Source organism: Phascolarctos cinereus, unplaced genomic scaffold (genome assembly GCF_003287225.1).
Source record: "Phascolarctos cinereus isolate Bilbo 61053 unplaced genomic scaffold, phaCin_HiC Scaffold_4;HRSCAF=312, whole genome shotgun sequence".
Taxonomy (NCBI): Eukaryota; Metazoa; Chordata; class Mammalia; order Diprotodontia; family Phascolarctidae; genus Phascolarctos; species Phascolarctos cinereus.
Genome location: NW_027555847.1, coordinates 183,089,765 through 183,117,690, shown reverse-complemented (window position 1 = coordinate 183,117,690; position 27,926 = coordinate 183,089,765). Strand labels below are relative to the sequence as shown.

General features: G+C 38.1%; 1 protein-coding gene and 1 pseudogene across 1 annotated transcript in view; both read left to right on the top strand.

Moving 5' to 3' along the window:
• Nucleotides 1-27,926, top strand: part of TRPM3 (transient receptor potential cation channel subfamily M member 3) — a 373,306-nt gene that overhangs the window by 92,291 nt on the left and 253,089 nt on the right. Inside the window, 1 exon segment of the mRNA XM_078152814.1 lies at nt 16,886-17,060. Coding sequence (XP_078008940.1) covers nt 16,886-17,060 — 175 coding nt within the window.
• LOC110218848 (dicarboxylate carrier UCP2 pseudogene) lies at nt 25,973-27,536 on the top strand (annotated as a pseudogene).

Here is a 27,926-nt window from a genome sequence, read left to right as displayed (position 1 = left end):
ATGGATCATTTGAAGGAACTGAGGATGTTTAGTCTAAAGAAAAGAAGGGGAGAGGGCAAAGGAGAGAGACACAGAAGTCATAAAACATTTGAAAAGGTCTCTTTCAGAAGAGGGATTAGGCTTGTCCTGTTTAACAGTAGAATGCAGAAATAATTGCACTGAATGAAAATTGCTAAGTCAAATTTGAGCTGAATTAATACAGGGAAAAACTTCCCAACAATTAGAGCTAGCATTATCAATAATTGGCTAATTAATGCTAATTACTAGCACTGGTATGCACTGTAAAATTTGCAAAATGTATTTGACATATGTTATCTCATTTGATTGCCGAAACATGTCCTATGTAGGTGTTATTGTTGTCCCCATTTTACAGATTGGGGAATTTCATGCAAGAGTGGTTTAGTACCTTGCCTAGGGACACAGCTATGTGGAAGGACCTGTATAGAGGTCATTTGGCTTAACCCCTTCATCTTATAGAAGAGGGAATGGAAGCTCAGACAGACTTGCCAAATGACTTGGCCAAGGTCACATAAGTAAGAAGAAATGGAACCCAGGATTTGAACCCAGATCCTCAGACTCCAAATACAGCACTCTTTCCACAGAAGTGGGAGGTAATATTCAAACTTGGGTCTTCCTGATGCTAGGTCTTGCACTCTCTCCACTATACCATCTAACTAAGTTACTTACTCACATGGTGGTCTTCCAGCAAAGGCTACATGATCATTTACTTATTGACTATTTTGTAAAGGGGATTCTTATTTGCGTATGGGTCAGACTAATCAGGGATGGGGAACCTTTGGCCCTGAGGCCACATGTGACCCTTTAAGTCTTCAAGTGCGACCCTTTGTCTGAATCCAACTGGATTCAACTGTACTTTTCTGGAATCCAGTTGGATTCAGTCAAAGGATTCAGCCTTGAGACCACAGATTCCCCATCCCTGGACTAGATGACTATTGAGTCCTTTCTGCCTCTGGATTCTGTGATTCCACACCCTTGAGGAGACATAACCTATCTTGTTAAAACCCTACAAACTCCTTAATGCAAACTACACTGCCATCAACCCTGTTAGGAATGAAGACGTATTTGCTGAGGAAGATGATGACTCAGTATCTTTCTTCTCATATGTGTTACTATATTTTGGCAGGTTGCAAAGAAAAGGAACTAGTAAGTCCTTTCTATTGGCAAGAGCAAAAAAGTGGTTTGGATTTGGAAAAATATAACACATTAAAAAAAACCTACCTGGTATAACATACTCTATCCAGTTAGCCAGAGCTATTGTGGTTCAATGGAAAGAAAACTGGCTTCCAGAGTCAAAAGACCTGTGTTCACGTTTCACCTGGGAGACTTGCTTCATATAATACCTTGGGCAATCACTTAGCCTCCGTGGACCTCAGTTTCCTAATCTATAAAATGAAGAATTTAGTCTGGATGGCATCTAAAGTTCATTCTAGGTCTATAATCCTGTGGCCTATATGGTGCCCTTCCAGTGGCTTGTGTTTTACCTTAAAAGGTACCATTTTCTTTAATTTAGCAGTGCTAAATTAGCTTACAGAGAGGCTAAAGAATTTTTGACAGCACCTGGCTATAGACCTAGGTTCCAGAATACTCTTAATTAGCTTATAGTAACATAGAATAAAACTTGATTAGAATTACTTTTCTGTCTTTGAGCAGGGGAGGATTTTTGTTAAGAGTAGAATTTTCTAAGGCCTTGTTTCAGGATTTTTGTTTTAGTTAGATAAGTTGCATTAAAGATTCTCCCCAGAAGGGATCTGCCTGTACAAAAAATATTTAAAATATTTCTTTCTTAACATCAAAATATTTTTGATGTAGGAAAGAAATAGAAACAAAGTGGATATCTATCAGATGGGAATGGCTGGTATGTGTGACTGGAATGGAACATTTTTTTCTCCATACAAAATGATGGAAGAAAAAGCTGGAAAACATGGGAAGATCTGTTATTAAGTAAAGCATGGTAAAGTGAGGACAACCAGGAAAGCAATTTATACAGAAACTATAGTAATGTAAAGGGGAAAAAATCTGAGGCACTTAAGAAATGTGATCAATATAATGATCGATAAGAACTCTAGACCAGAATACTGATGATGAACCTTGCTTCCCACCTCTTATCAGGTGATAGACTAGACGTGCAGAATGAGACATACATTTTCAAATGCAGCCAAAGAATGAATTTGTTTTGCTTGATTATACTTGTTACAAATTTGTTCAGTCGTTTTTCAGTCACATCCAACTCTTTGTGACCTCATTTAGGGTTTTCTTGGAAAATATACTGGAGTGGTTTGCCATTTCCTTTTTCAGCTCATTTTACAGATGAGGAAAGTGAGGCAAACGGGGTTAAGTGACTTGCTCGGGGTCACACAGCTAGCAAGTGTTGGGGGCCAGATTTCAACTCAGGAAGAAGAGTCTTTCTGACTCCAGGCCTAGTACTCTATCCACTGCACTGCTTAGCTGCCTACTTGTTACAAAGGAGGGCTTTTTCAGGGGTCATAGAGAGAAGGAAGAAAAGAAAGAAAAGAGCAGAAATGAAACATTTTTAAATGTCCAGAAGGAAGTTCAGAAGGGAATGCCAACAATCAAGGCAGTGTCTGGACTTTCCTATTAACTATAACTTTCATATTAACTGTAACGTATTAAAAAATTAAGTGGTAAGTAATAGAGATCTCTGGTTTCACGTGCGGTCACTTTCTGTTCATTGTATTTAGAAATATCCCTGTTGGTTGATGTTACTTAAGTTCATGATAAAACGAAAAATTGTAAAAATATTTTTTGTTTGAAAAAGAAGAAAGTAATGCTGCCACTTTAAAAATGAAAATAGTACTTATATTTTGACCCAAAATATTGCCGGTGACTTTCTAATAAAATGATACATGGTGAATACTGCCTATTGTGTTAGAAGCAGAGCAGTTAAATCAGTGCACTCTTGGCCTTAAAGGAAAAAATTCTTCCCCATGACAAAGTTGAAGACAGATACAATTCTTTTGGGGGTACAATTTTTCTTTCTTCTATTGAGTTCTGTATTTTGGCATTTCTCTCTTTGTTACAGTATAAAGGACTCGAAAACTTGAGTGATAATCATAAATCTAGAGCTTGAAGAGACTTCTGCAAATTGTTTAGTCCAACCTTTCATCTGACAGATAACAAAACTAAGGCTGAGGGAGGAATGTTTCTTGTCTTGGGTCAAATAGATATTAAATATTAAAATTGAAATTTGACTCCAACATCAGTACCTTTTCCCTTCCGTGGGTTTTGAATGGAAATAGAAATGGAACTCTGGACAATGGCACATGAAAGGCCATTTAGACCAGAGTGGTATCCAAGAGATACCCTATTTCTGCAAATAAGAATAGTTTTGGTGTAGAAATGGCAATAGTATTTGAGTACCAGATAAATAAGTCTGGTTTTAAAAGAGCCATGTATGTTTACCTGTATATAAGTAGTTAAGCTTTGGATTTATGCATTAATGTTTTTTTCAAACTGTTTTCTTGTCAAAACATTCCTTTGGGTTTATGAACACATAACGCTTTCACTTTTCCTCCACTCATATCCAGGCTCATTCATTCACTGAAAACACATTTTATTTTAGTGTTATTTTTGTTTTAATAAAATATTCATTAATGAATTTTTATTGAATGTCCACCACAATAGTGTGCAAATTAAAAGATACAAAGTAAAATATTTAAAACTATTGAATTATGCAGTAAACCTGAAATTTTTCATCTCTTTACCTTTGATAGCAATGTATCTGCCTCTTGGTACTGCCATTTATTTTACACAAATGAGTTCATGATATTTTATTCTTTGATTCCCTGTCATGAAACCATACTTTTGGTATACAACATGAAGTATACCTTTCAAAAATAGTACCTTTTTTCTAAGGCTTATCTTATAGCCCATAATTTTTTAAAAGACTTTTATTTCAATTAACGTGCATTTATTTTCTCCCCGCCCCATATTTTTTAATTAGGATTTAAATCAAGCAAGTTCTCAGGCGATTGAAGCATATTTATCTCAATTCCCTAAATAAGTTACTTACTTCCTATGACATAAGGAATAGTGCTAAACCATGTGGCAGAATTCCATCTCCATTTGGGAATTTCTATAATTTTGAAATGAGTATGTCAGTATATTTATTAGAGCTTATAATTCCCTCAATGGGACAGAGGCTTCTGGACTCACTGGAAATAATATATCTCACCCCACCCAGATTTTTTTTCTGGGATGTGAATTTTTTACAATCTGATGAAGATTTCCTGATTTTACATGCTCACATGGACTTCTTCAGATAACGGATTTGACATGATTTGATCCTGAATAAAAAATTAGTTTCATCAGTAAAAATTATCTTTCATCAGTTTTCAATATGCCAGTCTTTATACTGTCTTTCTCACGCAAACATTTTTTCTTCACAGTAATAATTACTATGTTACTCTATTACTATTACTATCTTCTTACTGTTCTTCCAACTTCAAGAACTATTCTTCTTGATAGAGGAATCAGTAATAACCACTTTGGTTGAAGGCTGGACCTTCCTAAGGTAAAGGTATTTGATATACTTGAGAACCTACAAGAATAAAGGTCACTTAGTGAAAATAACTCTGGATTAGGAGCCCAAGTTCAAGTCCTGACTCGCCCACTTACTACCTTAGGTGATTAATTTAACTTTTATGAACCTCACTTTCCTCATCTTAAGTAGGCCCAAGCTGCATTATTCATTGAAGCTTTTAGTTGATCTTTCCACTCCATAAAAGAGTATGAATCATCCTCTTTCCTGTGTTAGAATTTTTTTGTAACTGTTTAACATTTCATGTACTATTGTCTTGGACTTTTCCAAATATCATTTTAGGGACCACTAATAGAAATAAACAGAGAACTGTGGGCAGATCATGACCCAGAAATAATTTGCATCGTTACAACATTTACCAGTTTACCCCACTGAGCTCAGGTTTGTTATTCATCTCAAAGTAAGGGCAAGGACATTGCAACAGGACAATACTGCAATGAAAATAGAATAATGTGCCCTTCTTCCAAAAATATGCAGCAGACCGTATGTGCATGGACCCTCATTATCCAAGTTGCATGCCTCAACTGAAAGATGAAAATATTTGTGAAAAAACTAAATGGCTTTGTTTATTATCATCTTAACATTAGAAATGTTGTTAGGTTCATTCTCTTTCTAGCAGTTCAGAGTGCATTTGCATTCCATTCTGAAGAAGTACTTCTTTTTGCAAAATAAAAGAACCATTAAAATATTTATCCATTTGTCCACTAATATTCTTGTATTCACTTTTGAATATTTTTGAAGTCAAAAAGTTTACCCCATACCAGGAAGCTTTTTCTTCTTATTCTTCTACATCCTAATTGGAACCCCTGTACTTTATAAGTTAGATCATGGTTTTGGGGGGGGGTGCTTTTTGGGGGGGAGGGAGTTGGAATAGGCCTACAACCAGTTTGCAGCCATCTCCAGTGACATGGCCTCTATGCTGTTCCTCACACAATATACTCCAACTCCCAACTCCAGGCATTTTCATTGGCTGTCATCCATGCCTGGAATTCTTCCTCTCCTCATCTCTGCCTATGGTCTTCCTTTGCTTCCTTCAATTCTCAGCTAAAAGCCCATCTTCTGCAGGAGGCCTTTCCTATTTTGCCTTAATACTAGTGCCTTCCTTCTGAGATAACTCTCAATTTTTCTCATCTATAAGTTGTTCATACATACTTGTTTGCATGTCTTCTCTCCCACTAGCCTATGAGCTCCTTGAAAGCAGAGATTTTTTTTTTGCATTACTTTGTATCTGTAGCCCTTAGCTCAGTACCTGGTGCATAGTAGGTACTTAATAACTGTTTGTTGACTTATCTGACTCATAAACCTGTGCCATATCTTCCAGGATGCTGCATGATATCTAATGCAGCAGGAGTCAGATCCTAAGACCATCGTTTGTATTTCTTCATCTTTACCCATGTTTCTTATATAAGACACCTACGTGGTCAGTTTGATGACTCTTTAATAGAGCTTAGAACTTAAAAAGAGCTTTTTTTCAGAACAACTGTGTAAGTTATAGTGTACACTTTATTATTCTCATTTTATAGCCAATCAACCAGTATTTATTTAAACTCCTGTTATGTGCTAGGCACTGTGTTAAGCACTGGAGTTTCAAAGAAAGGCAAAAAAACCAGTTTCTGTTCTCAAGGAGCTCATAATCTAATTCGGAGGGGATGGGGATGATGTGCAAACAATTATTTACTATCTATTGAAGCATATAGGGTGTTCCAGGAAGACTAGCACTTCTGGCGGGAGGGCTTGCTTAGCTCTTTTCAAAGCTGCTCATCGACATTTGGTGTCCAACTTCACTCAACTCTCACTTGTGGCTCCAAGAAGCTGTAGCACACACAGCAGGCACATCTAGGTAAACTGTCTCAGCAGATGGGCTAAACCAGTTCGGGGATAACCAACAACACTCAAATCTGCTGGTGAGTTGGAGGGATGTGTAGCATGTGAAGACTTCCTCCAATGGAATGGGTAGATGAGGACAATTTTTTTCTAACCTCCATTAAGGCAGCTGAAGGAAGCTTGGTTAGACATCGAAGATGTCAAGGTCATCCACTGCATCCCAGATCGTCACCAGTTATTCTGACTTTTGTCTTGTCACTGGACTTCGATGACTCTGAAAGAGAGAGTGAGGTTAACGACTTTGTGTCACTCTGCCTCACTCAAATCCAATTCACCCGTGACTCAAGACATCAACTTGTGATGTCATTGGTCCTCTTTGAAAACAAAAGATGAACAATAATAACATGTACAAACAAGATACAGTCAGGATAAATTGAAGATAACCAAGAGAGGGAAAGCACTAAGATTAAGGAGGACTGAGAAAGACTTCTTGAAAATAATCGTGTGACTTGAAAAAGGTAGGCAAACTAGGAGATGGAGATGGGAGGAGAAGATCTTTCAGGTGTGAGTGACAGTACATGAAAGCACATGGAGTCTGGAGATGGGGTGTCCTGTTCAAGGAACAGCAGGGGAGCCAGCATCACTCAAACACAGTTTGTGAAGGGGTTTAAGGCTCTTAGAAGGACGAGTAAGATAGGAAGGGGCCAGGTTAGGATGGGCTTTAAAAGCTAAACAGAGGATTTCACATTTTGCTTCTGGAGGTTATAGGGAGCCACTGGAGTTTATGTAGTCGGGCAGACTTATGCTTTAAGAAGAATTTTATAGACAGTGAGGATATAGGGAGTAGGAAGATATTTGAGGCAGGAAGCATATAGTACAGGTATGAAGTGATGATGGTCTGTACCAGCAAGTGTCAAAGAAGAGAAGGGGAAATGTATGAGAGATGTCATAGAAACAACGGGATTTGACAACACGTCGGAAATGGGGAAACAGCTTCAGAGAAGTTTAGTGACTTGTCTATCTTTTTTGTTGATGAGTCATCTCAGTTGCATCCAACTCTTTATAACTTCATTTGGCAAAGATACTGGAGTGGTTTGCTATTTCCTTCTCCAGCTCATTTTACAGATGAGGAAACTGAGGCAAAGAAGATTAAGTGACTTACCCAGGGTCACACAGCTAGTGTATGTCTGAGGCCAGATTCGAACTCAGATCCTCCTGACTTCAGGGAACCAGTGATCTATCCACTGCTCCACCTAGCTGCCCTGTCTACATTTACAGGCTTGTAAATGGCAGGACTAGAACTTGAACCCAAGTTTCCAGACTTCATTTTCAATGTTTGTTTCTTTTTATTTGTTTGTTTGTTTTTACCACATAATGTTATGGTTTGGCTATTTACTACGGGGTGCAGGGGATGGACCTGGAGTCATGAAGACCTTAGTTCAAATGCAGTCTCACATGCTAGCTGTATGACCCTTGGAAAGTCACTTAAACGCTGTTTGCCTCAATTTCCTCATCTGTAAAATGGGGATAATAAATAGCCCCTACCTCCCAGGGTTGTTATGAGGATCAAATAAGATAATAATTATAAATGCTTGGCATATAGTAAGCATTATATAGACATTAGCTATTATTATTATCGTATGACGCTCAGATGAGACAACATATACAAAATACTTAGCAAACTGATGCTATATGAATGCCAGTTATTATTGTTATCAGTATGTCATGTATGTGTTGACTTAGACACTGAATCTCAGTTTCCTCATCTGTAAAATATCACTGGCTGAGGGAACCCCTAGGTAAGGAAACTCTCTCTACAATTACAAGTAAGCACCTCCTCTGTAGTCTTAGAGAGTTGCCTGAAGCACTGAGTGACATGCCAAGGTTCACATACGTGTCAGAATCAGGATTTGAACCCAAGTCTTCCTGGCCCTGAGGCCAGCTCTCTATTTAGTCTTCCACACTGCCTCTCATTATATGTTATTATATGTTACATGTATTACATATAATATATATGACCATGTAAGGCTGAATATCTGTATTATTAACTGGACTGAGAGGGAGATGCGACTTTTCTTAAATTAGTTCTTTTATGCCAAAACAAAGATAAAAATCATTCCTGAAAAACCAATTTTGGTTCTTAAAAACAATATTTTTTTTGCCTTAATTCCCCAACTTCCAACCCAGTCTTATCTCAAGACAACAAGGATATACCCTTATTTTTTTTAGGCAGCCTGGGCCCCAGTACAAATTAACCTTCAGCAGCAATATGCAATGCCCAAGAGAAGGATTCTTGGGAGACTACTTTCCATTTAAAAAACTATCAATTGATATTTAATCCACAATTAGAGGCCCATTCCCAAATCTAGAATCCTTTAAGGAAGCTGTTGAATTTACAAATGAAGTCCAGATGTGTTTGTGCTAAGATGATTTCCAGAGTTTCTTCCAATTATATAATCTCAAGTTAATTCATTCAGCAGGTATTTGGCTTCTCTTGAAAATAACCTGACTCAACATAACTCTGAAATGAAATTCAAGTGAAAAACCTCTGAAAATGGCAAGGTACCATAATTTAGTGGTTATGCTATAAAATGAAAAATTTTGATCACTGAATGAAATTAACCTTTCCTTCCCACAATGAACTATTTACGGAAGACCCCGGAGAAGTTAAGATTGTGTTGATAATCTTTCCTGGTTACTCAATAAAGAGTTTGTATTCTGAGACATATCTATCCTGAACAGCACTTTCAGAAACACCCAGTGATGTTCTCACAAAGTTGAACATAAATTGCCTAGTTCCTCAGATTTACCGTGTCCTTTGCTTTTACTGGTCCCAAGTCAAAAACATGTATGCTGTAAATGGTGCTCCACACACATTACATTTTCATGAACTCTTCTTTATGGTACTCCTAAAATATTTTTTTTTCAAGAAGAAACACAAAGAGTAAAGAGAAACTACATGCTACCTGTGGGAAAAGCATGAAATTTGCAATTGGGAGATCTAGGTTCAAATCCCAAGTAATGTTGTGCAAGTCTCTTAAATTCTCTAGGCTTCAAGTTCTTAACAATAAAATTAGGGAGTCATTTAAGATTATCTCTATCATCTTTTTCTGTTCAAAGTATTTGATGCTATAGTCTTTATTCTACACTAGTGAAGGTCCACAGAACATTTTCTATTGCCACTCCTTTGGGAGAATTTTCTGAGATCACAAGTAACAAAAGGTAGCTTAGAAAATGATTTCCAGGGGCAGCTAGGTGGCGCAATGGATAGAGCACCGGCCCTGAAGTCAGGAGGACCTGAGTTCAAATGTGGCCTCAGACCAAACACTTGACACTTACTAGCTGTGTGACCCTAGGCAAGTCACTTAACCCCAATTGCCTAAAAAAAAAAAAAAAAAGGAAAAAAAAGAAAAAGATTTCCACCTTAAGAAATTGTACCACCCTGGGGAAATTTAGGTTATCCACAATACTGGGCATTTTCCTAAGAGCCAAAAACCTCCCACTCAGCAGTAGTTCTACATTTTAAAAACTGTTATACAGTTGAGAAGGAAGCATTGTACAATTGTAATATCATTAGCTTCTGAGTCAGAGACCTGGTTCAAATACTTCTTCTAATCAATTACTACCTGTAGGTCAAATCATTCACTTTCTCTGTGCCTCAGTTTCTTCAATTTTAAAATGAGTGAAGTTGTAAGAGATAACTGCTGAGGTCTCTTCTAGCTCAAAACCTACAATTCTAATGATGCATAAAGAAATTATTCTCCCATCACATGTCCATAAAATGACAAAGTCACCCTTCTTGCAGACCTACCTACAAGTTTTCTCAGTTTGTTACTTAACATCTCAGTACCCTAAATAAATCTCTAAGAGTATGAGTTTTAGGTTTGTCCATCTGCAATGGTAGAGGACATTTCTGCACCAGGGCTCCCTACACACAAATAAAGTCACAGAAACAAAGTATTACTAATAATGAAATAATTTGTCTGTGAACATAATAAAACTATTTTAGGTAATATGTATAATAATAGTATTTGGTACTGCCTAAGTTCTTATTTCAGTAGAAGGAACTAATGATGCTTCATCTACAGCGTTCATTAACATAGTATAATTTTAATTATAGTATAATTATAATTTTATAAATTTGTCATAGCATAATATAATATTAATACTATATAATAATAGTATGATTATAATTTTTAGCAATAAGCTAGTACTGGGCTTCCAATGACAGATGTGGTATGCAAACATTCTTTTATCTCACACTTATCCTAATTTTAAGCCATGATTGCCCTATTGCTTATGGAACTAGAATCATAGAATTTTTGTGCAAGAAAGTACCTCAGAGATTGTCTAATCTGTACCTGGGCAGGAATCTCCTTTCCAATATCTCAAGCGGTCATTCAGTCTTCTCTTGAAGACCTACAAAAATAGAAAAATCACTTTCCCCCATCCTTCACTCATTTTGTCAGTACATTGCACTTCTGTATAGCTCTCATTGTTGGGAAGATTTTCCTCTTATCAATCTTAAATCTACCTTGCTTTAGCTTCCATCATTTATCCCCTATTCTGTACTTTGAGGACAAAGGAAATAAATCAAAATTATTTTCTTGTGTGTATTAGCTCTATAGGTACTTGAAGACAGGTCTCATATTCCCCCAAATCATCTATTCTCCAGCCTATGTATCCCCAGTTTCTTCAGCTCCTCGTCATACACTGGCATCCTTCTAGTGTAGGAATACCTGCATTTGCAGACATGCCTAGAATACTCTGCCTCTTCATTTCCATCTTTTCACTTCCCTGGCTCCCTTCAAGTCCCAGCTAAAATTCTCCCTTCTACAAGAAATCTTTCCTGATCCCCCTCAATACCAGTCCCTTCCCTCTGGATTATGTGTAATTTATCCTGAATATAGTATGTTTGTATGTAGTTATTTTCATGTTGTTTCCCCAATAGACTATGAACTCCTTGGGAGCAGAGATTATCTTTTGCCTTTCTTTGCATCTCTAGCTGTTAGCATGGTGCCTGGCACATAAAAGTTGCTTAATAAATGCTTATTGACTGGCTGACCATCTGGACTCAAGTATCCTCAACTCTCATTCACCCTTCTATGACAGTACTCCAGTTTTTCAATGATGAGTATTGCTGATTGATAGTAATTTTTATGTTATAAAATAAAAGAATTGTAAGGAATAAAAAGTACAGAAAAGAAAAAATTCAGAAGTTAAGGGGGTGGGGAGCAACATGAGCCTTGGCTTTCCTTCTGCTCACAGAAAAGAGGCTGCAGATTGGTTGAGGGTATGTCTATGTGACAAAAAACATTAGATCCAAAAAAGAATGATTGATTGGGTTATCTTGCCCATGTTAATAGCCAGTTTCAAGTCCAGCGTAAGCAATCTGTTCAACCAAGAAAATTTCCACATTTTGGGAAATCATGGTGACAAATACATTGGCAGAAAGTCAACTGGTAATTTCTTAATGTCTGCACTGGCCCTTATCCCAAGTAAAACATTTAATTAAAATATGTCATTCAAATTAGTGCATTCTATCGCAAGGAAGGAAATTATCCTGACAAAACAGTAGAGCTAGAAAAGCTTTTTGGAGTCTTTTCACCTTTCACTGATTCAGATTATTTGAAAAGAAGAAGATGGAAGCTCTTATACCAGAAGTCACCCTACTTAGCAAAAGTTTAATCATCCCCACATGTGACCATATGTATATTGTCCAAATCAATTCTTGCTTTCTATTTTTTTCCCCTTGTTCTTACGGACAACTCTAAACTTCTCAACAAGATTATAATCCTGGATGACAGAGACCATGCCTTATTTATTTTTCTATCTCCTAGCACAGTATTTTTACACCTAATAGGGGCTTTATATATACTCCCCAACACAATAATCAAATAAGAGAGTACAGTTGAGAAATTCCTTATAGTGACACAATTTTAAACACTGAAAAAGAGTAAATCTTGCTGCTTTGGGTTTGCAACACTGCAATATGTCAAATCTTCCTCTAGAAGAAGTAGAATGTCATGATGATATTTTGGATGAGTAACCATCAAGGTGGTTTTCATATGCTAATTGGCTCAATCCTTGTAGCTATGTAGTGAAGTGGATAGAGTGCTGGACCTGGAGTCAGGAAGACTCATCTTTCTGAGTTCAGATCTGGCCTAGCTATGTGACTCTGGGCAAGTCATTTAACCCTGTTTGCCTTATTTCTTCAACTGTAAAATGAGCCGGAGAAGGAAACGGCAAACCTCTCTACTATCTTTACCAAGAAAACCCCCACTGGGGTTACAAAGAATCAGACACAACTGAAAACAACTCAACAACAAAAACAGTCCTCACAGTAACTTGAAGGGGAAGAACTATCTCTTTCTTTGTCAAAGATACTACCAAAGCAATGGATCACTTCTCCTTCCACTACAAAAACAAAAATAAAAAACAATATTGGGAAAATTTCCCGATAGTCATTACAACTACAATTTAAAATGCCATTTGGAGAGGGTTTTTAATGTAGACTACACAATACATTTACAATTCCACTTCAACAATGTTTATTTAAGCACCTACTGTGATCAGGTTATTATACAAGTTTCTATCAGTGCCAAGATGAAAAACAGCACAGTCCCTGCTGTCTAGGAGCATACAGTCTGCTACAAGGATACAATGTGAACACAAATATAGCACGATGAAAGGTAGAATGAGCCTGGAAGGGACATCCAGTCCGGCTGTGTCCTTTTACAAGTGAAGAAAGTTAAGGACCAGGGGGCCTTACTGATTTCTCAAGGTGATGATTTGACCTTAAGAGCTTCAACTATTTAGTTACATGTGAGACAATCAAAGATGTCTTCCTTGAAGGGGTAGTACTGTTCTTGGTCTTGAGTGTTTTCTGCAAGCAGAAACAGCCAGAGGCTGTTACAACAATCCAGGTCAAAAGTAATGAGACTGAGCTAGGATAATGAGAGCATGAATGTAGAGGATAGAGCCTGTGTTAAGGTAAATATAGCTAAATATGCACTGGCAATGGGGGTTGGGGAGTAACCCTGTGATTTCATCAGTGTAGGGAATTCCTGGTGTGAGAATTCCATCTACCAGCAGAAATTAGTGACCTGCTTATAATCTCTCATCTTAGAGAGTTATACAGGGTATACATAGTGATTTGCCCATGTTCACAGCCAGCATGTGTTAAATATTAAAGCTGGATTTGAACCTAGATCTCCCTGACTCAAAGATCAGCCCATGCTTATTACCAATAAAACCTTTAGAGAATCACATCACTTCCCTAGATCTCAGCTTCCTCGTATAGGAAATTAGGGACTTGGACCAGATTCTTGGATTCCCTGGCATCTACTATACCATGCTGCCTCTCAGGATACCTATATATTCATTTAAAATAAATTTTGCTTCTTTCTCATCTTACCAGCCATTAAATTATGAGGCAGCTAAGTGGCATAATAAATAGAGCACAAGGGGCTGGAGACAGAAAGACCTGAGTTCAAATCCAGCCTCAGACACTTATTAGCCGTGTAACCCTGGGCAAGTCACTTCACCTCTTCCTGCTTCAATTTCTTCAACTGAAATATGGGGGGGGAGGGTCGTAATAGAACCTGTGTCACATAGGTTTTTTGTTTTGTTAGGCAATGGGATTAAGTGACTTGACCAGGGTCACACAACTAGTAAGTGTCAAGTGTCTGAGGCCAGATTTGAACTCAGGTTCTCCTCACTCCAGGACCGGTGCTCCATCCACTGTGTCACCTAGCTGCCCCTACACTGTTGTTCTAAGGATCGAGTGAAATATTTTTGAAGTGCTTAGGACAGTGCCTAGCATATAGTAGGCACTTTCCTTATGACCATTTCCAACTTAACCCAGGTAAAACAGATGCTGAAGCTAAGATCCCACACAGCCCTCTAATGTATTTCAACAAATATTTATTGAACACCTGCTATGTGCCCAATAGTATGTTAGACATTGTGGGGTACACAAGGGAGGTCTGTGGCATCTAATTTCTAATTGATGAGCAACTGTAACATTTTGGTCAAGTCATTTTAAAAAACTGAAATCACGAGGACTGTTTATTTTGGTTTTGATCATCATGATGACTCAATAATCCCATTAACATCTTGGCAAACCACCTAAAATAGTTGAATTACCATTCAACTGAAATCACCCTCTCCAAAGTCACCAATGACTTCTTAATTGCCAAATCTACTTACCGTTTTTTTAAAACCCTCATCTTTCTTCACTTCTCTGAAGCCTTTGACACTGTTGATCACCATCTCCATCTGAACACATACACCCTCCTCTATAGTCTTCTATGACACCTTTCTCTGCTGGTTCTCCTCCTCCTTGGGTGACCACTCTTTCTCATTCTCCTTCATTGAAGTTTCATCCATGTCATGCCTCCAATCACGAGTGTCCCTAAGGCTCTGTTGTGGGGTCTCTTTTCTTCTTCCACTATTTTTTCATTTGTTGATCTCAGCATTCCCATAGATTCATTTATTATCTTCATGCAATTGATTCTCAGATCTGTATATTCAGTCCTAATCTCTCTCCTGTATTCCATCTCAAGTTCAACATGTCCAAAACAGAAATCATTAACTTTCCCTCTTCAAACCCCTCCTCTCTTCCCAGCTTTCCTGTTACTCTCCAAGGTACCTCCATCCTCCCCATCACCCAGACTCACAACCTTGGTGTCATTGTTTACTCCTAACTCTCACTCATCCCACGTCCAATCTGTTGTCAAAATTTGCTCTTTCTATCATTGCAACATCTTTCACATAAATGTCATTTTTTCTCTTCTTACGCAGACACCACCCCAGTACAGGCTCTGATCAGCTTTGACCTGGCCTACATTCCAGGACCTTTCTAACGGGTCACCCTGCATCAAGTGTCTTCCCAATCCAATTCATCCTTTGTTTAATTGCCAAAATTATTTTCCTAAATTCCAGTTCTCTATGTAGATGATACATAGAGAGCTACTGCAGTAGCTCCTTATTACAATCAAGGTAAGAGATAAACTCATTTTTGCCATTTAAAGCTCTTCACAACCTGGGTCTTTTTACCTTTCAATATTTCTTATACCATACTCTCTTCCATGCACATTATAATCCAGCTTTACTGGCTTATGACTTCTTCACATACAGCATTCTGTCTCCCAAACTTGTACATTGACACTTCATTTCCACTTGTCTGAAATACTTTCTTCTCACCTATGCTTTTTAGTTTCATTCAAGACTATTCCTACTTTTGCAGGAGGACTTTCCCAGTCCTCCTTGCTGCTGGGGTTTTCACTCTGAGAGTGTTCTCCATCGATTATCTATTGGTTTCATACTAAGTAGACTTATATGTTGTCTCTCCCAAATATGAGCTTTTTGAGGTCAAGGTCAATGTCACAATACCTCTTCTCCCCATTATTAGCAGACTGTTTGACACATTTAATTTCTTATGAAGGGCTTGTTGACTGACTAGTCAGAATATCCAAGTTGAACTTGTGTTATTTTTTTTTAAATAGCTATTCTTATATTATCTCATCTCTGTATATTAGGTGTAGGGTGGGAATTTATATCCTCATTTTATAATAAGGAAAACTGGAATGTAGAACAGCTATATGATTTGCCCAGGATTGTACTAGCAATACGATACAGAAAGGGCACTAGATTTAAAATTAAAAGATCTGGGTTCAAATTCATGCTCTGTTGCTTACCATCTATTGTAACCCTAGGAAAGTTTCTTTGTGTGATAATAATAATAATAATAATAATAATAACTAACTTTTGCATAGTGCTTACTATGTGCCAGGAATTGCGCTAAGTGCTTTACAATTATAGCATTTGGTCCTCACGACAACCCTGAGAGGTAGATGCTATTATTATCCCCAGTTTTACAGATTAGGAAACTGAGGCACAGAAGTTAAGTGACTTGTCCAGGATTATACTGCTAATAAGTATCTAAGGCCAGACAAACTCTGGTCTTCTTGACTCCAGGCCCAACACTCTATCCACTGAGCCAACTAGCTGCCCCATCATCCCTCAGGGCCTCAATTTTCTCATCTATAAAATAAGGGTGCTTTAGCAGCTGATCTCAGAGGTTGAAATTCTGAAATTTTCATGTTTTAAGTACTATCTCTTGGATTATGACTTTTTTTTCTTTTTTTACCATGAGTCTATTGCTTTATTACAGGACCACAATCCCTTTCTCTTAATAGTCATCCATAGCTATTCCATAGAAAAACATGTTATTCCTTAACTGACACTGAGGCTAAGCCCACTGGTCTCTTTAATGTGGAAATTCTGGTGCCAGCTAAACAGCCAGATTTAAAAATGTTTCCTTAGTAGTTTATCTCTTCAGATGTTGTGCCCTTCCCAGAGCTTGGTAACTGCAGTTTATATTTTTGTTTGTTTGTTTGTTTGTTTTCTCTTTGTTTCTTTTGGTGTCCTGGGTTTGCGTTCTTTTTTTTCCCCTCTTCTTTTCCTTTTTTAATACAGGAATCGGCCAAGGAGTTCCTGTCGTGGCCCTCATTGTGGAAGGAGGACCAAATGTAATCTCCATTGTTTTGGAGTACCTTCGAGACACTCCTCCTGTTCCTGTTGTTGTCTGTGATGGGAGTGGACGGGCATCTGACATCCTGGCATTTGGGCATAAATATTCAGAAGAAGGCGGGTAGGTAATTTGTTAAGACACATGTCAGAATGCATAGTTCTTTCCATGCACAAAGTACTTTTGAAATCTAAGACCTAGTATGGTTTGTTAAATTTCTCTTGGCTATCTCAGTCTATCCTCAACTAATTATGATAAAAAAAAAACTGGAAGTCACATAAATGCCATCATATTTATTAGGAATATATCCAACATGTCCACTGAAAAAGAAAACATGCAAACTATGTTTTATTGCACTGAATATAGACAGGGAGACTGAAGGGGGATTATAAACAAATATAACCTCCTTTTCTTCATTTTTTTCTTTCCTTCCTTTTTTTTCCTATAATGGGAAGTTAGATAGAGCTAGGACCAGAGGTAGGCAGGGTTAGCTAGCCCCTCAAGGTTACAACATGCAGAGAAGGACTGAACAAAGGTCACTTGTTAATATTACTTCTTATAAATATACAGGGTGTCCTAAAAGTCTTTAAACCATGACTTTTGAGACACTTTTTACTTCTTGTTATGCCAGAGGACTCCATTTTCCATGGCATAAATAACTTTATTTTGTGATAAATCAGGTTGCATGTGTTAAAGCGAAATCTCAAAGGCCTTGGGGTTGCCATTTTTCAAACCTCAACAAGGATGAAGAGCTCCCAGCTCTGTGGACAGGTATTAAATAGTAAGACATGTAGCTGAATGAATGCCTGCCATCTCTCTCTTTTCGCTAGTCTCAGATACCCAGCGCTCCTTCATTCTCCTCTTGATGTCCAAAAACTCCTTCCCCCACCCCACCCTCAGTTCCAACTCATCCCTAGAGTCAGGGTAGTAAGATGGAAAGAACACTACCCTTGGAATCATAGGATCTAGATTCAAGTCTGGCCCTTGAAACACCCTGTGTGACATTTGCTTATCAACAAAATGAGAGGGTTACACTAGATATCCTCTTCCAGGATAATGCACCTTCCAGTTCTAAGTCTGTGATCCTACAATCATATCTGAGTCTGGAACCTGTGCCCAAAAAGTGATTTTGTTCCTTCCAGAACACTATGCTTGGAGTCCCAACTCTGTCACTGTAACTGATTTGACCCGGGACAAATCACCTAACTTTCCTGAGCCTCAATTTCCTCTTTTTGTAAAATGGGAATGATAATAATACTTACACTACCTAACTCAGTAGGTTAGTGTATGGAAAGAGCTTGGTAAGCGGTAAGGTGCTTGGTCAACCCTATCAAAGATTATGAGCTAATATAATTATTCTGGGAGCACTGTTATTGTTCAGTCATTTCGGTCACATCTGACTCTTGGTGCCCCCATTTGGGGTTTTCTTGGCAAAGATACTGGAATGGCTTGCCATTTCCTTCTCCAGCTTATTTTACATATGAGGAAACTGAGGCAAACGGAGTTAAGTGACTTGTCCAGGGTCATACAACTAGTAAGTGTCTGAGACCCCACTTGAACTCAGGTCTCTCTGATGCTAGGGCTAGCACCCTATCTACTGTGCCACCTCTCTGCCTAAGAGTACTGAGCAGAAATTAATTATTTATTAGATTAAAGCAATTCACAGTAGGGTGTGAATGATTCTTAACCCTCCCAGATGCATTTTTATTTTAAAAGAACGACTAGCTGGTGAAAATTAAGGTCTGATTGGTGGGATGTGTAAGGGAGATACTGCTTTTAGCAAGAGTGCCTTACCAGTTCAAACTGATTCTCTCTGTCCCCCCATTCTAGTACCCAACTACCAGTAACCTTACCACCTTATTCTACTATTAACCAAATTGACTTTATAGAATCAGAACTGTACCAATAAGTCGCTCATCCATGGAAGAGGTGCTAGACTTGTTCTGAGTAACCCCACAGAACAGAACTAAGAGTGAGGGGGATAGCAAAGAGACGGATTTAGGCTTTCAATATGAAACAAATGATCAATCAGTAGAGTTTTCCAAAAGTTAAAATGTGATATGCTGAAAAGTAGTGGATTCCCTCTTACTGAAGGTCTTTAGTCAAAGGCTGACCATTCAGTTATAATTATAAATTCTTGTTTGGTCAAAGGTTGAATTATATGGCCCCTAGGAACCTTTTTACTCTGAGATTTCGGGCAGGTACTCTGCTAAGTGCTGGGAATTGTTGTTATTCAGTCATGTCCAACTGAATGGGGTTTGTGACTCCATTTGAGGTTTTCTTGGCAAGGATACTAAAGTGTTTTGCTATTTCCTTTTCCATCTCCTTCTCCTTCATTTGTCAAATGAGGACATTGAGGCTGACAGGGTTAAATGACTTTCCCAGGGTCAGACTAGGGTCTCCTAGTAAGTGCCAGAGGCCAGATTTGAACTCTCTTGACTTCAGCCCTGGCACTCTATCCACTGTGCCACCTACTTGACCCTAAGTGCCTGAGATACAAAGGGCAAAATAAAACTTTCGCTGCCCTCCAGGAGCTTATGTTCTCTAAAGGGGATCCCCAGCCCACTTCTTCACCTTTTCAAGCAAAACAAAGTCATTAATGAGAAAATAAATTGGCACTAGAAATTTTACAACTAGAAGTAACAAAATCAACCAGTGCAAATGACCTATCATATAATTCTTCTAAAAATAATAAATAGAGTTGTAATTATTAAGGGTCATGGATATCCTGCAGAATTTCCACAGTGAGGAGAAGGGAATGAGGCTTCCTTGGGATTGTATTGCAGTTTACTTGCAAAACACTTTAAATTCATCTTATCCTCTTCCTTGACAAAGTAATTTACATCTAAGAAGCTTGTCCTGTCAATCAGATAGCATTTATTAAGTGTCTGCTATGTGCCAGGCACTGTGCTAACGGCTAGGAATAAAAAGAAAGGAAAAAAAAACAACCAGTCCTGCCAAGCTCACAATCTGATGGGAAAGGTAGCATTAAAACTGCATACAAATAAGAATCAGACAAAATACATCAGCAGTAGTCTCAGAGGAGGACTGGGAAAGGTATCTTACAGAAGAAAGGTCTTTAGCTGAGACTTGAAGGAAGCCCTGAAGCATTCCATCAATACTAACCAAACAGAGACCTTTATTTGATCTAAGGTCTTCAAACATATTTGTCTTTGTGGGATCCTATTTATCTCTGGTCTCCCTTGTTTAAAAGGCAGTAATGTCATCTGATTTCTGTAAGGCAATAAAGAGATCATATGGAATGTGCCATAGATATCCCTTGGGCCATTTTTTTTTTTGCTATTTAAAATATTTTTACTATTGAAATGAACACTTAAGTTGTCTTTCAGAAAGTTCAGTTCCTTCTTGGACGTTAGTAGAATTGTCATGGGGTATTCCCAAATATCAAAGAATTAGATAAAATTTAAAAACTTGGTGCAGGTTATTCTGCTCTGTATGGTAATTTATTGCTTCTACTTTATTAGGTTTTGTATATTTTGAACTAAAAAGTCTCTAGTAATTGAATTCTCCCAAGTTTCCTCTGTAGCATAGTACATGGAATCTTTCAGCTGAAAGGGGCCTTGGAGGTCAACTGTTCCCTATGTAACAGCTAGATAAAAAGAAGCATAACAAAGAACTGTTCTATCTTGAGGAAACTTGTACAAAAATATGAAATATTGGGGCCCCTAGGTGGCATAGTGGATAGAGCACCAGCCCTGGAGTCAGGAGGACCTGAGTTCAAATCCAATCTCAGACCAGACTCTTGACACTTAGTAGCTGTGTGACCCTGGGCAAGTGACTTAATCCCAATTGCCTCAAACAAAAAAAAAGTGAAAAATATGAAATATTGGGAAACTGCTTCTCCCCTTGGACCCCAAAAGCCACTGATTCAGGGAAGTTCCTTTTTTATTCTTGGCTGACTCCTTTCATAAAGAAATAACTTGAGATTGATCTGGGGTTCTGTTGTGAATGCTCATCCCTCTCTCGCCTTGGGTTTCTTGCTTTTACAAAGCTAATTACAAATGGATTATAACAAAATGAAGTAAGAATTGTGTGATGTGGGCCATCTGGAGACCTGCCAGATTTGATCCAATGCATCCAATGCAAACAGCCTCACAAATTCAACAAATTTAAAAAGTTATTCCAATAAGAGATTATTTTGCAGTACAGTCAGGTTTTCCCTACTGAAAAAAGTTGTCAGATCCAGAATTTGTTTGCTGGGGAGAAATTCTCCTTGGATTTGCCACAAAGTTCTTTCACATTTACGAAGCAGATAATTAAGGAACACTTCAGAAATATCACCATCATCATTAACATGTATACATTTACATATATACATATAATTAAAGAGCAGAATAAAGTTATGTCTCTATATTCATCACCAAACAAAAAGACCAAGTCCATATTTTTTTAAAAATCAGGAAGTAGCTTTAATATTTTATAAAAACAACAGTAATTGTTTATTTAATTGTATTTTTCCCTTTTCACCCAATAGTTTAGATTTTATAAGTGGCCTATGACCGATCAACTCTGATAGAAATGGCGATACCTTGCTTGTCAAATGGGGTTTTTTCTAAATATAAAGAAAATCTGTGATGTATATTAGCAGTATTTTGACATGTGGAAGTAGATAAGGCAGACTGAAAGGGTTCTTCTATCTATGTTTGTTAATATATTTTAATTAGTTTTTTTTAATTAAGAGAAATCTATTTTCTCTCCCTCCCACTCTCTAGGAAAAAACAATCCCTGTAACAAATACATATGGTCAAGCAAAATAAATTCCCTCATTGGCCATATTAGATGTATAGCTATTGGTAATATAAATACAGATATAGAGATAGAGATACCATTGTGCACTATAAATCCATTACCTCTCTATCAGGAAGTGGCTAGCATACTTCATCATAGGTCCTCTGGAATCCTGAATTTGGAATCATCTCATTGATCAGAATTCTGACAGCTTTCAGAGTTGTTTGTTTTCACAGGGTTGTTGTTACTTTATAAATTGTTCTCCTGGTTTTGCTCATTTCATTCTTCTTCAATTTATACAAGTCTATTAAACTGTTCATTTTTAAGAATATTGATGTAACAGGTTAAATTGTTTTTCTGCCTCTGCTCACTTCACTCTATATTGGTTCATATAATTCTTTCCATGTTTCTTTGAAACAATTTATTTCCTCATTTCTCATAGCACATATCATGCATATAGAAATATGTATAACATCATATAATATGACATATAGCACATAGTAAGCATTATTTTATATGTAAAATATTGTTACATATTCTTATACTAAATGTTTGTATTTGGCATATATTAATTTATTAGCATATATGAATATAGTATTTGTTACATTAATATGCCACAATTTGTACATTTATTTATTAACACAGAACTTTCCCAAAAGGCCCTATTTGTAAATTGCCTTGTGATTTGTGATTACCTTTCAGGGCTGTCACAATTTTACATTTGGGGACTCAGTTTGAAATTCCAGTGATAATTCAAATACTGTATGAATAAAAATGAGAATTCATTCTTGGGGGGGGCATGAAATAGAACAGAACAAACATTTTCCAATTTAAAATTTTATTTTATGGATCATAGACTTTGAGGGAGAAAAGATCTCAGGGGTCATCTCATCTCATCTCCTCCCCTCCATTTTACAGACAAAGAACCTGAGGTCCAGAGGGAGTAAGAGTTAGTCAAGATTATACAGGTAATAAATAGAAGAGGAAAGATTGGAACCCAGATCCTCTTCTGAATTTGAATCTAGCACTCTACTACACAAATAATTATTTAGCACCTATTACATGTTGTTAGGCCCTGGGTATACAAAGACAACAGTGAGACAGTACCTTATCTTCAAGGTGGGGGAAGTAGACTATCTATCTATATGTCTACCTGTCTGTCTGTCTGTCTGTCTACCTATCTCTCCATATATATGTATTTATATATGTATAGGCATAGGTATATATGTATGTATATAAAAATGCTTACATGATAATTTTGAGGGCAAGGCATTGGAATGTCAGGGCTTCAGTAAAGCCTTCATATAGAAAGTGATATGTAAACTAAATCTTAGTGGAAATTTAGATATCTAAGGAGTATGCAATTTGTTGCTTTAGCAGCTTAATACACACTAGATATATTTATACTAAAATTATATTTACATTATATAATTCTTTGCTTCTTTTAATATTTATGATCACTTTTGCCTTTGAATATCCTATAACTATTACCAAGAATATAAATCTGAGAGTGTAAATATAAGAATAAATTAACTTTGGAAATAAATTGCAATGGGCAAAACTGAAAACCTTTTAGGGACAAGATTATTTGCAACTGAGAAAGACAAACTTTGACAGCGCAAATATAGCCTTTCACAAGACGAACTGGTTTTTATAAGGTTCACATGAAATTAGCAATTAATTTCTTTTTTCTTTCTTGCCTTTTCCCTTCCACCTCTGCTCTTGGCCTCATTGCAGCATCAGAGAGATCAACTGACTTCATCTTTTCTCTATAGATAAAAAATGATTTCCATCATAAAACTAAATTGTCTAATGCTCTTGTTTCAGGATTTTCAATGAGTCAGAAAATAACCATAAGTCATTCAACATGGCTATATTTCATTGTTTCATTTATATTGTCACACTGTTCTTTTAGAAGCTTAAATCAACGCAATGCTTAACAAATTTATTAATGTGACCCAAGTGCAATTTATGTATGATAGCTATCCTTACTGAAAAAGCACAAGATGCCTTTTTTTTTTTTTTGAGTAATGGCTGGATTGGGGGCCTGACTTCTTACCCTTTTGAACATAAGGGATTCCATTATTTTGCTTTTAAAATGCAGATTGATTAGCAAGAACATTGTGCCTTTCAAAATGAAGAATCACTTTGAGCAACTCTTTTCTTCTCTGTCCCCCACAGAAAAAGGTTTTGAGTACAGAAAAAAAAAATTCAGGCTAGCCCCTAAATCTTCCCTCAGTAAGCAAATACATGCTGTCCATGAAAAACTGCAATGTTTAAAAAGCTGTATGATATAAAATACCTACTCTGAAAGAGCCTGAAAAAGTTTTCAACATTTATTTTAGGTAAATTTTATTTCATCCATTTTGTCAAATATTCATCTAAATATTATATGCATATTTATTTTATCCAATCATGGTCACTTCTAAGTCTGTACCCATTGCTGTTTACCTGGGTTTCTACTTAACTTTCTCAAAAACATAGGGTCTTAGGATCAGAGATTCAGAGCCAGAAGGGACCTCATTATTGTTCAGTCATTTCAGTCTTGTCTGACTCTTTGTGACTCCATTGGTAATCAAAATATGATTATATTTTGAAACTTCACTATATTTATTCAACTGGTTTAAATATTCTTGCTCATACATAAGGTACGCACACATACACACACACACACACACACACACACACACACACACACATGCAAAGATTTGCCTTTTCTGCTCACTTTATAGACGAGGATACTAAGTTAAATAGGGTTAAGTGACTTGTCCAGGGTCAGACACTTAGTGTCTAAGGCTGGATTTGAACTCAGGTCTTCCTAACTCTAGGCCTGGAGCTCTACCCATAGCACCACCTAGCTTCCCCAAAAGGAACCTTAGCCAATCATCCAGTCCTGTGCAAACTGCCTCAGTTTACAAAAGATTTAAGTGATTTGCCCAAGGCAACACAAGTAATATGCAAAATTTCTTCTAAAAACTTTGATGAGTCCCCCCTCAAATTCCCAATTTAAATATGGTCAGAGAGGAAGCATAGTTTTTGGACAGTCATTCCTGGAGTTAGGAAGGTCTTTGTTCAACTGTTGCCTCTCAACCACACTCTAGACAAGCCAAATGACTTCTCAGTATCTCCAGGGAAATCTATGATGCTGTAAGTTGCAGAGCAAGTACCAACCTTCATTAGTTTTTTAGGCCTGTTTTTGTATTCCCAGCACTTAGCACAGTGTGTGGCACGTAGGCACATAATAAATGCAAGTTATCTAATTGACTGGAATTTCCCAATCCCAGTATAATCACAAGTCCCGTATAAAAAATAAACATAATTGTAAAATGGTCAGTGGAATTTTTGATGATATGCTAGGGGAAAAATAGAGATGAAATACAAAACTGGAGATGGAAAAACCCAGCTCTGTCAATATCCTCTCTCTGTCTTCAACTAAACCTCAGTACAACCAGATGATAGGAAAGTCATCTGGAGAACAAACTAATATGACGTTCTAGAAAACCAGCCTTAGTAGATCCAATCCTGAATCTCATCATCTTCGTGCGCTGAAGCATAGCCATGAGATATTGCCATGCGATTCGGGGTCGCAAATGTTTTCTTCCTCCGCTCAAAGGAGATTTCCATCTGAAGCAGGAGGATGTCGAACCCCCATTTGTCTCTATCAGATCTGCCAAAACAAAGTAATTGATCCAGTGGTTTGCATGCCAGTTTGATTTAGATATGTCAGGGAAGGAAAGGAAGAAACAAATATCAAACATGCTTACATTAGGTGCCCATTCTTGATTTTATTAATTTCCTGGTTTCTTTCTTCTGAAGTTTTCTCTCAGAAACTATGCCAGACTTAATGCAGTCCCACAGTGCATATTGTCTGTCAGAATGGAAAAGGAATTAATTGAGCTACAGTAATGTAGATGCCTAAATCTTGAGAACCAACACCCTGAGATGCCCCAAAGAGAGAAGTTATGTAAGTGGCATTATTTAAAGTTGTTAGTATGACGTCAGACTTAGTGGAACCTTTTAGTGGAATGGAATATGGGAGAGGAATGATAGAGTTATTCAATGAGTGAAGATATGTGGAATAATGAATGTTTGCCTGGATGTTAGGGCAAATAGTGATAAAAGCATTTCTGAGCATGCACTTCTCCCATCAGTACTCAGCATGGAGGAAAACTATGTTTACTTTTTGAAATTTAAAAATTGGTGAGTGCGCGCTCAACCTCCTCTGAGACTGAGAGCTATTAGCCATGCAGCCAAGAGACTGCTAGGCAGCCCCTCCAGCCCGCCAGATGCCAGACTCTGCTGCAGGCTCATGCCTCCCGCTGCCTCTTCGCATTTTCCTCTATGGTCCTGGCCACATGGTATGATCATTAGGTGTTCAGTTTCCCAACAACTTTCTATGGAAAATCAAGGGAAGTGGGCCATGGTTGCCGTGAGCAACTTTGAAGAGCAAGACACCTTTAGAGAAGCTTGATCAAGGTGCCATCATCGTGAGACCCTCCAAATCAGAACTCCGGCAGAGTTCCTCTATCTCCTTGCTCAATCAGTGGAGGCTATCTTTCCATTTCTCCTTTGCCTCCTGGGAAGTAGCAGAAAGCCAGCATCATCGTGGTTGGATTTAAGCCTACAGACGTGCCCCCAACAGCCACCATAAAGTTCTTTGGGGCTGGCATCACTGCCTGCATCGCTGACCTCTTCACCTTTCCCCTGGACACAGCCAAAGCCCAGCTGCAGATTCACGGAGAGAGCCAGGGAACCATCAGAGCTTCCTCTGCCACTGCCCAGTATCAGGGTGTCATGGGCGCCATTCTGACATGGTGAAGACTGAGGGCCCTGGCAGCCTCTACAATGGGCTGGTGGCTAGGTTGCAATACTAGATGAGTTTTGCCTCTGTCCAAATTGGCCTCTATGACTCTGTCAAGCAGTTCTACACCAAGGGATCAGAGCATGCAGGCATTGGAAGCCGCCTCCTGGCAGGCTGCACCACAGGGGCACTGGCAGTGGGCGTAGCCCAACCCACAGATGTGGTGAAGGTACGTTTCCAGGCCCAGGCTCATGCAGGTGGCAGCCGAAGATACCAGGGCTTATAAGACTATTGCCCAAGAGGAGGGGCTTCAAGGCCTATGGAAAGGAACTTCACCCAATGTTGCCTGTAATGCTATTGTCAACTGTGCTGAGCTGGTGACCTATGATATCATCAAAGATGCCCTCCTGAAGGCTCACCTCATGACTGATGACCTTCCATGCCACTTCACATCAGCCTTTGGGGCTGGCTTCTGCACCACCATCATTGCTTCCCCCATGGACATGGTCAAGACAAGATACCTGAACTCTGCCACAGGCCAGTATGCTAGTGCTGGCCACTGCACCCTCACTATGCTTCGGAAGGAGGGACCCCAAGCCTCCTACAAAGAGTTCGTGCCTTCCTTCCTCCACTTGAGCTCCTGGAATGTAGTAATGTTTGTCACCTACGAGCAACTGAAACGGGCCCTGACGGCTGCTCGAAGTTCCCGGGAAGCTCCTTTCTGAGCCCTCTCCTGCTAGCTTTCTGCATGATGCCTGTCCCCTTTGAGTTTGACCCCATCCTGCCTCTCCTCCCTCCCATTTTTCCCTTGTCCCTATCCTTCCCTGCCTTAGCATTGAAGGATCCCCCTACACTCCTGCTTAAGAGTTAGCCCCATTTAAACCTTCTCCAGCCCACTTCTCCTGCCATTGCATACTCACTCCATTCTTAAGCTCCTTATGTCTAATAAAGTCAAATTAGAACACCCCCACCAAAAAAAAAGAAATTTAAAAATTGGTGTATCACAAATCATTATCACAGATCCTTTTATTCTACTGGTTTAAATACCCTTGCTCACACACAGTGAATTAAAAGCTTGAAAACAAGAACTTATGTTCAGACAATTTTTCCTAATGAAGATACAAATAATATAAGCATTTATAAATAAAAATTATTTTTGAATATCTATGTTGTGCCTCGTAAATGATTAGGCTTTGTGAGGAATACAAAAAGTATATCTGTACTCTAGAAAAATTTTCAGGATAATGGAGGGGGTGGATGAGGGGGAGAGCTGCAGCAATAACAGTACAATAAATAAATACTAAATTGGTTGGTTTTGATGAAGGTTGAGATCATTTTTGGGCAGCTTTTGAGATGCCCATCCCTAGGCTGCTAGCATACTAATGAATTTTTCAGTCACAGCAACTCCCAAAGACCATCTTCTAAGTTATGGAGGGATT